The sequence below is a fragment of the Neospora caninum genome, chromosome XI, assembly GCF_000208865.1.
Source record: "Neospora caninum Liverpool complete genome, chromosome XI".
Classification (NCBI taxonomy): Eukaryota; Apicomplexa; class Conoidasida; order Eucoccidiorida; family Sarcocystidae; genus Neospora; species Neospora caninum.
Genome location: NC_018397.1, coordinates 871167 through 883667, shown reverse-complemented (window position 1 = coordinate 883667; position 12501 = coordinate 871167). Strand labels below are relative to the sequence as shown.

At 53.5% G+C, this 12501-nt stretch overlaps 1 protein-coding gene across 1 annotated transcript; it reads left to right on the top strand.

The window, feature by feature from the left end:
* Positions 1 to 667: 667 nt before the first annotated feature.
* NCLIV_054230 (putative Spc97 / Spc98 family domain-containing protein) lies at positions 668 to 12501 on the top strand (the record flags this gene model as incomplete). Its single annotated transcript, XM_003884975.1, has 20 exons — positions 668 to 1055; positions 1584 to 2051; positions 2314 to 2370; positions 2628 to 2689; positions 2907 to 3002; positions 3628 to 3752; positions 4082 to 4178; positions 4520 to 4571; positions 4960 to 5009; positions 5611 to 5675; positions 6025 to 6093; positions 6575 to 6667; positions 7262 to 7573; positions 7805 to 7864; positions 8250 to 8422; positions 8989 to 9625; positions 10104 to 10161; positions 10494 to 10661; positions 11110 to 11363; positions 11508 to 12501. 20 exons carry the CDS (start codon positions 668 to 670, stop codon positions 12499 to 12501), a joined length of 4278 nt encoding a protein of 1425 aa, XP_003885024.1.

Here is a 12501-nt window from a genome sequence, read left to right as displayed (position 1 = left end):
CTCGGATCTTTGAAGATCGCAAATTCTCCCTTGGTTGAATGTCAAAACGTTAGCTTTAACACCACGCGCGCTACCACGGAAGAGGGTCAACGCCCCCCAAACATCCATGTGGTGTAAGGATATGGATATTTAAGTTCTTTTTTGGCGAGGAAAAAGGACGGCGTGTACGGACACGCGCGATTCAAGGCGCTTTCAAGAGGCATGGCAGTCTTTGGTTAGCTTCTTGTGGAGAAAAACCCGCGGGGAGGAGGAGCGAGAAGAAGTCGGAGTGGACAGGCGAGTTGCCTGTGAGAGGATTCTCCAACGATGCACTTTGGTGTCGCCTGCGGCTTCAAGGCACACGCGCGCGCGCGGCGTTGATGCGGTTTGCACGTTTCTCGCGGGTTCTTCCTGTCGGCTCTGAGAGAAGAACGGGTCTCTCTTTTCCTCTGTCGCCATTCGTGGAGGATTCGACCCTCGCTCCTTGACTCTTTCCGCTTCGTCAGCCGCTTGGGAGCTGAGCATCCAGCAAAGGCGCCTCTCGACTCCTTGCCTGCTCACTCCTACGCGGTGCTCTCCTCTCCGCCCACCGTCTCGTAGTCCTTTTCTTTCCTCCGGTTTTGCCTTTCGCGCTCCTCTCCTTTGTCTTTCCGTTCCTGTTTTTTTGACGAAGCTTCCTTTTCCAAGCATGTCGGGTCCACACAGCGCCAGTCGACAGACTGGCCACGAACCTCACCTCACACCTCGTGCCGCTCCGCACTCGTCTTCCCATTCGTCGTCCCATTCTTCTTCTCATTCTTCTTTTGGAGCGTTTGCTTCTTCGTCTCTGAGTCGGCTCGCCTCTCTCATCGCGACGGCGCCTCTGCCGCCCGATTTGCGCGCGGATCTTCCCGCAGACGCAAACGTGGAAAAACTGGCGAGCCCCGAGAGGCAGCGCGAACTGCAGAGCGTTCTCGAGGAGACCGTGCGGAGACAAGTCGCCCTCGCGCAGGCCGAGAACGGCGTCTTGTCTCCAAACGTCTCCGATCCGCAAGCAACGCTCGCGCACAGACAGCAGGTGTATGGACACCTCATGCGTAAGTCGGCCGCCAGGGAACCGGCGACGCGCGAAAGGAAAAAACGAGGGAAGACGAATCGCCAAAGAGAAAAGAGATAGCAACGGAGAAAGCGAACGGACAAGCGGCGAGGGAGACAAGAAGAAAGGAGCTGTGAGACGAAGGAGAGACGAAAGGACCCAGGCGCGATGCACCACAGAGTCTCTCTGTTTTTCGAGAGACCGAGACCACGAAAAGACCGACGAAATGCGAAACACGAAGTACACCAAAAACAGACTACCAACTCAGCAACGCCTGCATCTCTCCTCACATGCGTCTTCAACTGGACACCTGTCTGTATATGTCTAAAGCAGGCGTCTGTATGCATATATCTATATATACACAGATCTATACATATTGCACACTTTTTTCTATCTATCTATATGTATATATGTATATGTATTTGTCTGTCGTGTGATGTCCTTTTTCCGCATTTTCCTTCTGCTCCTTGAGGCTGCTCTCAGCGCCCGTTTCTCGTAAGGTTTTCTTTCCGTGCATTTTCTCTTCCAGGCGAGCTCGCTGCTTCGCCTTCGCCACGCGCGGCGGCGGCGCTGCCTGCCTTGGTTCCCCGTCTCGAGCGTCTGCTGTCTCCGGTGTCTCCGCAATCTCCGGCCCCGCTGAAGCGCCCCGAGGCGATTTTGCAGCTCCTGCTGCATCTTGCGGAACTGCGGAGTTCTGCGCGGCGCGCGGCGCAAAAGGTCCAGAGACCAGTTGCCTCGCCGAGAGTTCCCACGACGCCTGCGGCGTCAACGCCGCGCAGTATCCGGTGCGATAGCATTTCCAGTGTCCACACAGGAAGCACTGTTTCCTTCCCTCTGGGCAGACAAGGCTCTCGGCGCCTGGCGGGCGAAGGAAGCGAGGCGGAACTCAGAGAAAGAACGCGCCTCGGCGCAGGAGCATCCCCAAACGGCGACCGACGGGAAGCGCCGGTCGAAGAGGACGAGAAAGAGTCTCCGCATGAACTCGGCCTCGTCTACGGTGAGAGAAACACGGAAAGGGAAAGCAGAGAGGGCAGAGAGAAGAAAGTAAAGAAGACGAAGGCAAGGAGCCCAGGGGGAGAGAAGCCGGTGTGGACATTGAGATGGATATGCGTACGCGAAGGAAGCGAGAATCAAATGGCGAGGAAGAAACAGAGCGGACGGTTGGTCTGGCGGAGTGTCGTAGCAAAAACGAAGCGTCCGTGGTGCGTCAGAGTCTCCTCGCACAAGTCTCGCTCCCGACTGTCTCTCTGGTTTCTCAGATTTGTCCGGCGTCTCGGAAGTCGCTCTTCTGCGCGACATCGTCTACACCCTGCAAGGTGCGCGCCTTCCACTTCGATGGCCCGTTTTTGACGTGGATGTACACCGGGGCTGGAGTGCCTGTCGCGTTTCTCGGGCGAGGCACAGAGTCGCAAAAAGCCGAGCCTCTGGCTGCAGATCTGTCCTTCACGGTCCAGGGTGCGTTTTGGCCACCGCCCATGCAGCGAGAGAACGCTGGAGGGAAAACGAGCGGAGAAACGCCGAGGAGAGGTGTACACTCGATTCGTCTTTGCTCTTTCCTGCCTTCTGTTGTCAGGTGTCGATGGCGTCCACATCGTTTTCGACGAGACTCTTCAGACCTATCTTCTCTCGCCCAAGGTGGGGTGCCGTTCCCCTCTCATTTTGTGAGAGTCGTCTCTCTTCCCTCACGTCTTCCTCGTGTTTTCCCTCTCGTCCCTTGTTTCTGTCCCCGTCGCCTCTTCCGTGCATGTCTTTCTGTCTTGTTTTTCGGCGTCTCTCTTCTGTTTGGGGGTGCGGAAAGGAAGGACATTTAAGTTTCCACGTTTTTGCGTCTGGTCTCCCTATTTTTGCCAAGGTTCGGGCCTCGAACAGTTTGCGTGCTCTCGTCTCGCATCTCGCCGGCGTCGGCACCCTCTATCGGCGTCTCGTCCACGCTCTCCAAGACCCGCCAGTGAGGAAAGAGAAAACGCACGCAAGAGAAAAAAGACGCAAAAACATGCGTCGCGACAGACCTCTCGTCTCCCGCTGGTTTTGCCTCTTTTCCAGCTGCGCTTTTCCTTTTTCTCTTTCACTGTCTTTTTCCATTTCTCTCCCTGGGTTCAAACACAGTCTACTCGAGATGAAACGTCCGCATGCATCTTTGTTGCCACAAATATACCTATGAATTGCATTCGGAAATATATGTGTATACGAGTTGTATTTCATTTCGTAGGTATATAAAATGGAGATGCATATTCGTGTACATATATGCATATATCTATATATATCTATATAGATATATATATGTTCGTAGGCAGCTCTGGAAGAGTTTATGGAAGCGGAGGGATCTCATTATTTCATGGGCTCGAGGGGGTATATTTCTGTGCGCATCTCCCGTGTGTCATGCGACGATGTGCACGCCTCGGAGGCGGCAGGCGCGTGGAGTGTACGTACACCGTGTCCGTGGCGATTGTGGTGTTCGTGTTTCACACGCACACGAGAGTGGTGCTTTTTGACCGATAGGGGTTGCGTGCGATCTTTCAGCCTTTTGGAATTTGCTTAACTGTTTTCTTAACCTTCTCTGTTGAATGCGGCAGAAGGGAGGAAGCGAGACAGGCCTCGAGGGCCAGAGCGTCGTGGCGCAGGCTCTCCGGCAATGCATGCACGAACAGATCCAAGAGTATCATAAACTCGTCGCCGCTGTCGAGCAAGATGTTCTTCGGTATGTCGATTCTTTTTCCTTATCTCTTTGCGTTCTCTTCTCGGCTCTGTTCCTGCTTCTCCCTTTTTTCTTTGTCTGTCTCTTTCGTCTTCCCTCTTGTTTATTTTCTCTATGCATGCACAGGAGACGCTATGGATCCTCAGGAAAGGGCTCTGGCGTCTCGTTCCTAACTTTGTTATCGACGTGCGTCGTCGCTCGTCTCGTCCCCTTTCTGCTTCGTCCTTCTTCCTGCTTTGCATCGCCAGTCTTGCCTTCCGTTTCTTTCTTTTCCTCTGCGGTTTTTTCACTTCTCTTATCCGCTTGTTTCTTGTTCTCAATTTCTGTTTCAGGTCCGCTGAAAACGGAGCTTGGAGCAGCATCACACTCCGCAGATTCGCCGTCTGGCTGCAAGAGCCTTTTTGTCGCATGCGTGCTCTCGCGGCTCTCGTACGTTCCCCCGCCTCGAAAGTTCTCTTTCATTCTCTCGCGGACCTTCCTCTTTTATCTTGTCTCTCTTGCTAGTCTCTCCTCCTTCTCCTCTCCATAACACACACATCTTCTTGTGAAAACACGAACAAGCATGCATGTGAATTTGCAGGAATATCATGTATATACTCACACGCATGCAGATACACAAACATTTTATTTATTCCTATTTCTACTTATGTACATATATAGATATATATAAATGTTTGTGGAGAGCACCAGCCATATGAAGTCTGTGTGTGTATGTATGGGCAAAAGTGCGTCGCTGCATCGTTGCAGTTTGTCTCCGCTGTGTTCGACAGGCCGAAGAAGCAAAAGGACTGAAAGGCGGTCCTCTCCTGTCCACCATTTACGGTCAGTCCCCGCCCCTCTGAGAATCCATTTCCACATACGAGAATTAATATATCCAAGCATGCACGGATACCAAGGTGTATACATATATGTGTAGAGAGACATGTATACATATAGAGACATCGATATATACATCGAGCCATACTGGCATACACATCTGCACACACGTACATACATGTATATACTTATATTCGGGAAGGTCTCTGGGGTTCGTCAGGGTTTTGTGTCTGGACAGCTGCAGTGTCGGCCATTGGTGTGCGTTCTTTTGCCTCGAAAGAGCGTGGACATCACTCCTTTTTTGCGCAAAGATTTGGTGCTTTTTATCTGGCAAATCTTTTCGGACGTGCATGGTCTTTCCGCGGGATACTTGCCACTACCCTTTCCTTTGCAGCGCACAGCCTGCGAGGAGACCCCGAGCTCCGCGTCCTCATGCTGCACATGGTAAGAAAACTGCATGCGAGAAATTCATCTCGCATCCAGTTTTCTCTGTCGCATCCAGTTCTCTCTCTCGCATTTTTTCTCAAACCAAAGCGACCAAACGGTCGACGCGGAAAACGTCCTCGCGCGCTCGGCCCCACAACGAAATCTCGGAAAAACAATCTATTTAAATATAAATATAACTATATATGTATATTTATAATTATGTATCTATGTGCATGCGCATATATATATCCACAATTGCAAATGTATATAAGTATATATTTGGGCGTAGTGTGAGGGTTTGCTTGAGTGCACTCGCATGTGTGTGCTTGTATATGTGTGCACCATGGTGTTTATATTAGTATATACATCTATACGCATGCATGTATAGGTACAAAGATCTGTTGCTCTCTGTGTCTATATCCCTCCTATCTCTGAGTATCTCTGCTGACATATCTCGAGACGTAGATCTGTCTATTTGTCGTCAGCTGCTGCGTGTATACCAAGACAGATACATGCATTCGTCACTTCTTTGCAGAGCTGTGCTTCTTGGGGGCCGTGGAGAGAGCGGTCGCGCACGTGTGTGTATGTCGAGATTGTTCCCCTCGCTTTTCTCGCGCAGCTGAAACGCGCCGCAGCGCCTGTTACCGACATGATTCACGCTTGGATTGACCACGGCGAACTCCGGTAAGAAACACTGTCGATAAAATGCATGCATATATACATATATATATGTTATATACGTTAAACAAATGCATGTGCATCTCTCCAAGTAGGCAGGTATGTTGGAACATCCTCAGTGAATCCATCTATTAATATATAGTCATATACATGTACATATATATATATATATGCGCATTTACGTTACCTCTCCACAGGCGTACATCTGTAGGTACACATCTCCATATATATGGGTGTACGTCTGTGTTTGTGTGCGGTTGTGTATGTCTGAATTTGGCGTATTGCCGCATCTTTCGAGAGTCGTGAATCGATACGAGTGAACACTGGTCTCCACTTTGTTTTCTGCCGTGCGCAGAGACTCCGCCGGCGAGTTCTTCGTGGCGCAGCGACTCCCATGTGCGGTCGAGGAGCTCTGGGAGAAACGGTGAGGGCCCTCTTCCCTCGCTTTCTTTCCTTTTCTCTCTTTCCTCTCTTCTCCATCCTTTCTTCTCCGAGAAGGAAAGAAGAGCACGTTTGACAATGAAAAGAGCGTTATTTTTCCGCTTGGAGCTCGAGGCGTTCTGCTTGCTTTTTCCAGACGCAACACGCCTGTTTCTACTCCGGCTCCAGAGAGCTCCGACTTCTCATTCCTTTCGTCCTCATAGGTTTACGCTCACGTATCTATGCGCATGCGCATATAGATTTTGTATGTTTATGTATGTATAGATAATATATATATATATATATATATATATGTCTGTGTGTCAATAGGCAAATCTGTGTATGTTTCTAAAGTGCATTGGTACATATATGTTCTCTATTTGTGTAGAAGTCTTTTTGTGTCTGTATATGTGTGTCTATGTGTGTGTTGGAGGCAATGTGTCAGGGGCTGTGCGTGCATGCGTTTTCGATGGTTTCCCGTCCAGGTACTTTGTTAGCGTCGATCGCATTCCGTTCTTCTTCCCGCCTTCTCTCGCGGCGGAGATTCTGCGAGTCGGAAAAAGTCTCAACTTTTTGAAGTAGGCAGAAACAGAGCCTCGCCCGGTTTTCTGTCACCGATCTCCCTCGCTCTTTCCTCCTTTCTTGCTCTGCCCCCCCCCCCCGTCTCGCTCTTCGAAACCACACACGCCTGCGCATCTCTAGGTGTGCCTATATCTAATTATGTGTGCGTAACTTTGCATGTATATTTACATCGACAATCAAATGCATACATACATATGTAAGCATTCGTTGAACACAGTGTATATCTCTGTAGAGTGTGGGGTCTCGGCAAAGTGCATCCGGGCCGTTTCACCCTAGAATTTTCTTTTCTCTATTCCGAGTCGCCTTCCCTCTCGTTGCTGCCTCTGTCTCTGATTTTGCGTCCTCGTGAGTGAAACTGCCTTTTTTCGGCATCCAGTTTCTGTTTTGCTCTTCATCGTCGCCCGTCTCCCTGTTTTCTCGAGTCTCATCTGTGTCTCCCTGTCCCATCTCTCTTTTTTTTCTCTGTTATCTTCCTCCGTCTTTGTTCGCTTTTCTCTCTCGTTTCGTTTCTTTCTCCGCTTCTCTCTGTTTACTCGCGTCGCCTCGCTGCCTCTTGTGTGTGTGTCTCGGTTTGCGCCTTTTTGTTCCAGGCTGTGTTTGGACACCGCAGACGAGGCCGAGGCAGGCGATCTGCGCTTTTCCGCGCTTTCGACTGTCTCCAGATCGCGCGTCGCCTTTGCTGGCGACCGCGAGAGCCGCCGGCGCCTGCCGCCGACAGTTGAGCGGGAACTTTTGCAGCATCCCGAGGAGCTTGCCTGGCAGAGCCTCTCGCATAGCATGCGCCGGGAGTCTCAGGAAACCCGCGGAGGCGGCTCCGCGTCGCCCGCCCTCGACGGAGAACTCGCCTGGGTCGCCGAACTCAGAGAAAAGGTTCGCGTCTCGTCGGCCACGAAGAACAAACGGTGAGAACACAAGAGAAGAAACGAGAGAAGAGAAGGAAGAGGAAACGAAGGAGAGACGAGAAAGAGGACGAGCAGGAAGAGAAAATGCAGGAGAGAAGCGAATTAGAGACCAGAAAGCCGAGAAGCGAACATCAGCGTAGGCGAAGGAGATGGAGTGGAGAGGACGAAACAGGGAGACGGAGGGTGTTTGTCCGAGATTCTCGTGCGACTGCTGTTTTGGTTTTTGTTCAGAGTGGTGAAGACTTTGCTCGAACGGCAGCAACTGCTCTACTACCTCGAGGGGATTCGAAAGTGAGAAAAGCCGAGGAAACTGCGCAGCGTCCGAGAGAAAATGTGTTCTTCGTTTCCTCCAAGATACTCGCGCATCTGTTTTAGACGCGAACTTCCAAACAAACAGGTCTTCGAAACCCTTGCCAGGACAAAGTTCCAAAAGCGAGGTGGCCTCTGAGGAGGTTAATTTGGGACATTGAAAACGCGCGAGCGCCTGTCGCACGACGGATCTGCGCAGCTTCCAGTCCGACGCCTCTCCCCGGAGCATACATACACCGCGCGACAGAAATGGACAGCGCGAGAAAGCGATGGGGATTTTTCCTCAAGGCGTGTCTCCCCCAGAGAAAAAAAGCAATCGATTTGTAGATGTGAAGATCGAAATGACGTGTGTGTGGGTTGTCTTTAGGTTTGTGCTTCTGGAGGATGGCGAGTTTACGCGAAGTCTTTTGGAAGCGGCTGAAAGCCACGAAGAGCAGCGACGCCGCGCTCAGTCCGCCGGGGATTTTCAAGATTTCGCTGCAGAAGGAATCACGGCCCCCCCGGCCATTCGCGTCGCTGTCGAAGCCGCCGCACGAGGCAGTGAGCAACCCCTGTCGAGTTTTTCGGGGCTTCTCCCTCTGTTCCTGTCTTCTCGTTCTGTTTTCTTCTCTCTCTTTCTGGTTTCTTCTCTCACTTCCTGGTTTCTCCTCTCTCTTTCTGGCTTCTTCTCTGTCGGGCTTCTTTGCCTTTTTTCCTTTTGCGCGTTTTCGTCTGTCGCCCCAAGCGCGCGCGCCTTCCGCGTCTCCGCATGCGCATGCAATTTCATGGATTTTTGTTGACGCTGAACACCTGCCGGGTTTTCGACCGCCTCTTGTCACGCACACGCTGCAGGTCGCGACGATCGCCGACCGGGGTCCAAGGCGTTCGCGACTTCCAGAGCGCGACGCCTGCATCTATTTATATCTTTTTCATATACTTTTATATACTGATATGTATACTGATATATATACTTATATATATACTTATTTATATACTTATTTATATATTTGCGTCCACGTAGGTTTATAGAGGGAGACAGAGTGGTACCTCTATCTGTAAGTCTGTGTGTGTATTTCCACACATGGATATAAGCCTGTATCCGTTTCTGTCCGTGTTGGGTTTTTCAGGTGGAGCCGGCGCCGCGTTGTCGGCATTGTGTCCGTCGCTTCTGCATGCGCTGACCGTTCGTTTTCCACCTGCACCTGTTTCGCGCTCGGCTGAGGGTTCCGCAAGCGCCGCGCAGATGTGGGATGCGTTTTACCTGGACCTCAAGCTGGGGCCTTCACTCTCGAGTGTCTGTACACCCAGCGTGATGGGGGCGTTCCACAAGATGTTCTACTTGCAGTGGAGGCTGCATCGAGCGGCGCACGCAGTGGCAGGCGCGTGGCTGCAGGGGCGTTCTCTGTATCGTCTCCAGCAGACGCTCTCGCAGAGGAAAGGAAAGCTGCTGAGAGAAAAGATGCAAATTTCGCGGGCAGCTCGTCCCTTGGAGACGCCTCGGGCGGGGCCTTCCAAGCGATGGTCGAGGACGCCGACGCCGGCTCGGGGCGAGCATTCGCGGACAGAGCGCGAAGAGGCACGCGAACAGCCTTTTCTCTGGGAGAAACTCCGCGAAAAAGAAGAACACGAGCAACAAAACATCACGCAGCAAAAGTGTCTCGGTCTCCTGAACGAAGTCGCTCAAGCAATCTCCCATCTCCAGGTGTATCTCATCGAGGACTTGCTCAACCCGACTTGGCGACGGATGATGCGCCTCCTCATGGCGTACGCAAAAAAGAAAAAAACAACAAAAAAACGACGCTTTCTTTGTCGTAGATGTCTCCTCTACAAAGCTCCTCTACATGTCTTACACGCCCCCGCATTTCATATATATATATATATATATATAAATACGTTTGTGCGCTTCTGTGGGGGTGCATATGTGTGTTTCGCTTATAGATATGTGGCGTTCTGTGTGCAAGTATAGATATGTGTAAAGGAGAATGTGTGTAGACATGTTTAGAACGTGGATGCGTGCATGAAAACCAAGAGAAAAATCGGTCTGTCCTTCTCGGTTTAGGAGCGAGGAAGGGGGTTGGCGGGGGTTTGGGGAACGCCACTGGAGGCGGGTTTCCAGACGAAACAGCAGCCGACACAAAACCCCTGTGGACTATGAAGAGCCGCGCCCTTTCCACCTTCCACAAAGTGCAGGATCGATTTCGCGCCTGTTGTATGTGCTGTATGTGCGCTGTATGTACACCAGATGCAACGACTTCGACGAGCTCCTAGCCGTGCATCACCAATGCGTCGAGACGCTCTACGTACGTGCCTCGCGTTTCCCCTGGCGGAAACCGAGCAACGGCATCAGTTGCTCTTCTTCGCAAGATGCGTTTGGTCGAAAAGAAAAAAGAAATGGAAGAGGAAGAAATCGATTTGGCACTGGATCATCCTACGGCTCTTGTACATTTGCTCGAAGATACAGATGCGTCTACGGTCTTCTGTCGACGTATCAAGAGAGACACGCATATACACAGGCAGACCACAGAAAGATCTATCTTTACGCGGAGATTGGTGTTTGTTTTGTCCGTTCGAGCGGTGCCTCGAGAGTCGCGAGAACCGCTGCGTGGCCGGATTGGGTGTACGTACACTGCAGGACGGGATGTTCCTCTACGACGCCGAGACGCTTCAGACGCAGTTGCAGGCGCAGCAGAACGCGACGACGAGCGACTCTGGCCTGTCGAGCAGCGCATGCAGCAACCCGATTATTATGGCTCTCATCCAGGAGCTTCTCTCCTTGGCCTCGCAGTTGACGGCAACCGCGGTAAGCATCTCGGCACGTAGAACTCTGGAGGGTACGCTTCCTCCCCAGCGACTTCCGAATGCCAAACAAAAGCTCTGTGTAACTCGCGCAGATCGACGGTAAAAATCTCGTGCTTCCCCCCCGCCGCGTCTGATGCCGCACCTCTCCTCCCTGCCGCCTGTCACCATTCTGTTGCCCGTCTCGGTGTCGACGGAGGTTTCGCTGCTTGTCGGCATCTCGTGACTGAAAAGGGATTAGCAGTCTAGGCCAGCAACGTCTCTGTTCGACCCACGTTACGTCGCCATTTGTGGAGGCAGTCTGGCGTACGCTTGGATCTCGTTTTTCCTGCGCAAAAAACCCTCTCCGCCTAATGCCCCACTTCATCTGCGCCACGCCACACAGCCCGTGGGTCTGCACGCGCTCGGACGTTTGTACACCCGGAGCTTTCTGCTCGAGTGTGTTTTCGCAGCGAAATCTGTTCAGTTCTTTGGAGGCAGCGATGGAAGACCCCGACGAGGCGCGCGGACAGCGCGAGCGCGAAGCCGCTGCGGCCGGGGCGAGTCAGACGCTGTTGCAAATCTCCCCGCGCGTGCGCGGCGTCCTCCTCGAGCTCCTGCGCCAGGTCGAGGTGAAACAGGCGCACGTGCGCTCGCGGGGAAGTGCATGCGGCGCCGGCGGAACCGGCAAAGGCCTCGCGTTCGGCGACCGAGGAGACGCTCTGCGGTGAGGCTCCACACCAGGAAGGAGAAAGAGAAAGAGCGAACAAGGAGGGAGAAAGAGCGCTACTGAGAAGGAAGAAAAGAAGGAGAAAGCCTGTGTGTGTGTGGCGGGTAACGTGCTTTTTTCTGACGTGTTTCCGTTTTTCAGGGCTCTGCGTTGCTCTTTGGACTTCAATGCGTTCTACGGCCACCAGGCTCAGCTGGCTGCGGGGAGTCCTCCGTCGGTGTTGCTCCCGTCGCTCTCTCCCGCCGTGTCTCCGGTGTCTCCTTACCACCCTGCAGGCGCTTCGGGGAATCTCTCGTACCCGACGCTGCTGCGCCGCGCGCTTCCTGGCGTCGCCGCCGCGTTCCTCCCTGGCGTCGCGCCGACCGGCCGCGAGAACCCGCACCAAGTCCTCCTGCAGTTGCTGCTGATCCACCAAAGGAGGCAGCAGGAAGCCGAGCAGCGGGGCTGTCTGCTCGAAGGCCCCGCCCGAGCGCACGCGGGCACAGACAACAGGTGGGGCGCAGCGCGCGAGAGCGAAAAAAGACAAGACGCAGAAGAGAGAGAAGAGACGGACGTCGACACGCCTCTCCTTCCGGAGAAGATGCGTCAGCAGGAACAGAAACACCAAGCGTTCTTGAAGGGGCTGCCGTGGCTGTCGAACGCGGCAGACCTCTCGGAAAACGGGGTTTCGCGTCCAGGGCGGAGCGCGGGCGGCTCAGCGGCTGCGGCCGCGAAGGGTGGAGACGCCAGTCGAGGGGAAGGCGCGGAGTTTTCGGGTCAGGCGGGCGAGTCGGCGCTGGGGAGCGCGGCGGACGGCGGATTCTTCTCCAGTCGCGAAATCGCTTCCCCGAGTCTCCTCATACGAACGCTCGACGCGGGAGGCGGCGCGAGGCACGCGAGCAAGGTCGCGGGTCGGGGCGACGAGGTGCGAGCGAGCGAGAGTCCAGGATTCCAGAGGCGCTGCCTCGTCGCGGAGGGTCCGACGCGACCGCCGAGCGGATCCGTGAGTCCTGACGCCGGCGTGGACTTGAGCCTCAAAGACGCACTGCGGTCGCCGCGCGCAGCCGCGGCCGCAGCCGCAGCCGCGCGGGGCTTGTTGCCTGCCGTTGCGCGCAAGGTCGACCTCTCGCAAGGACGGCGGGGAGGTGGAGAGTAG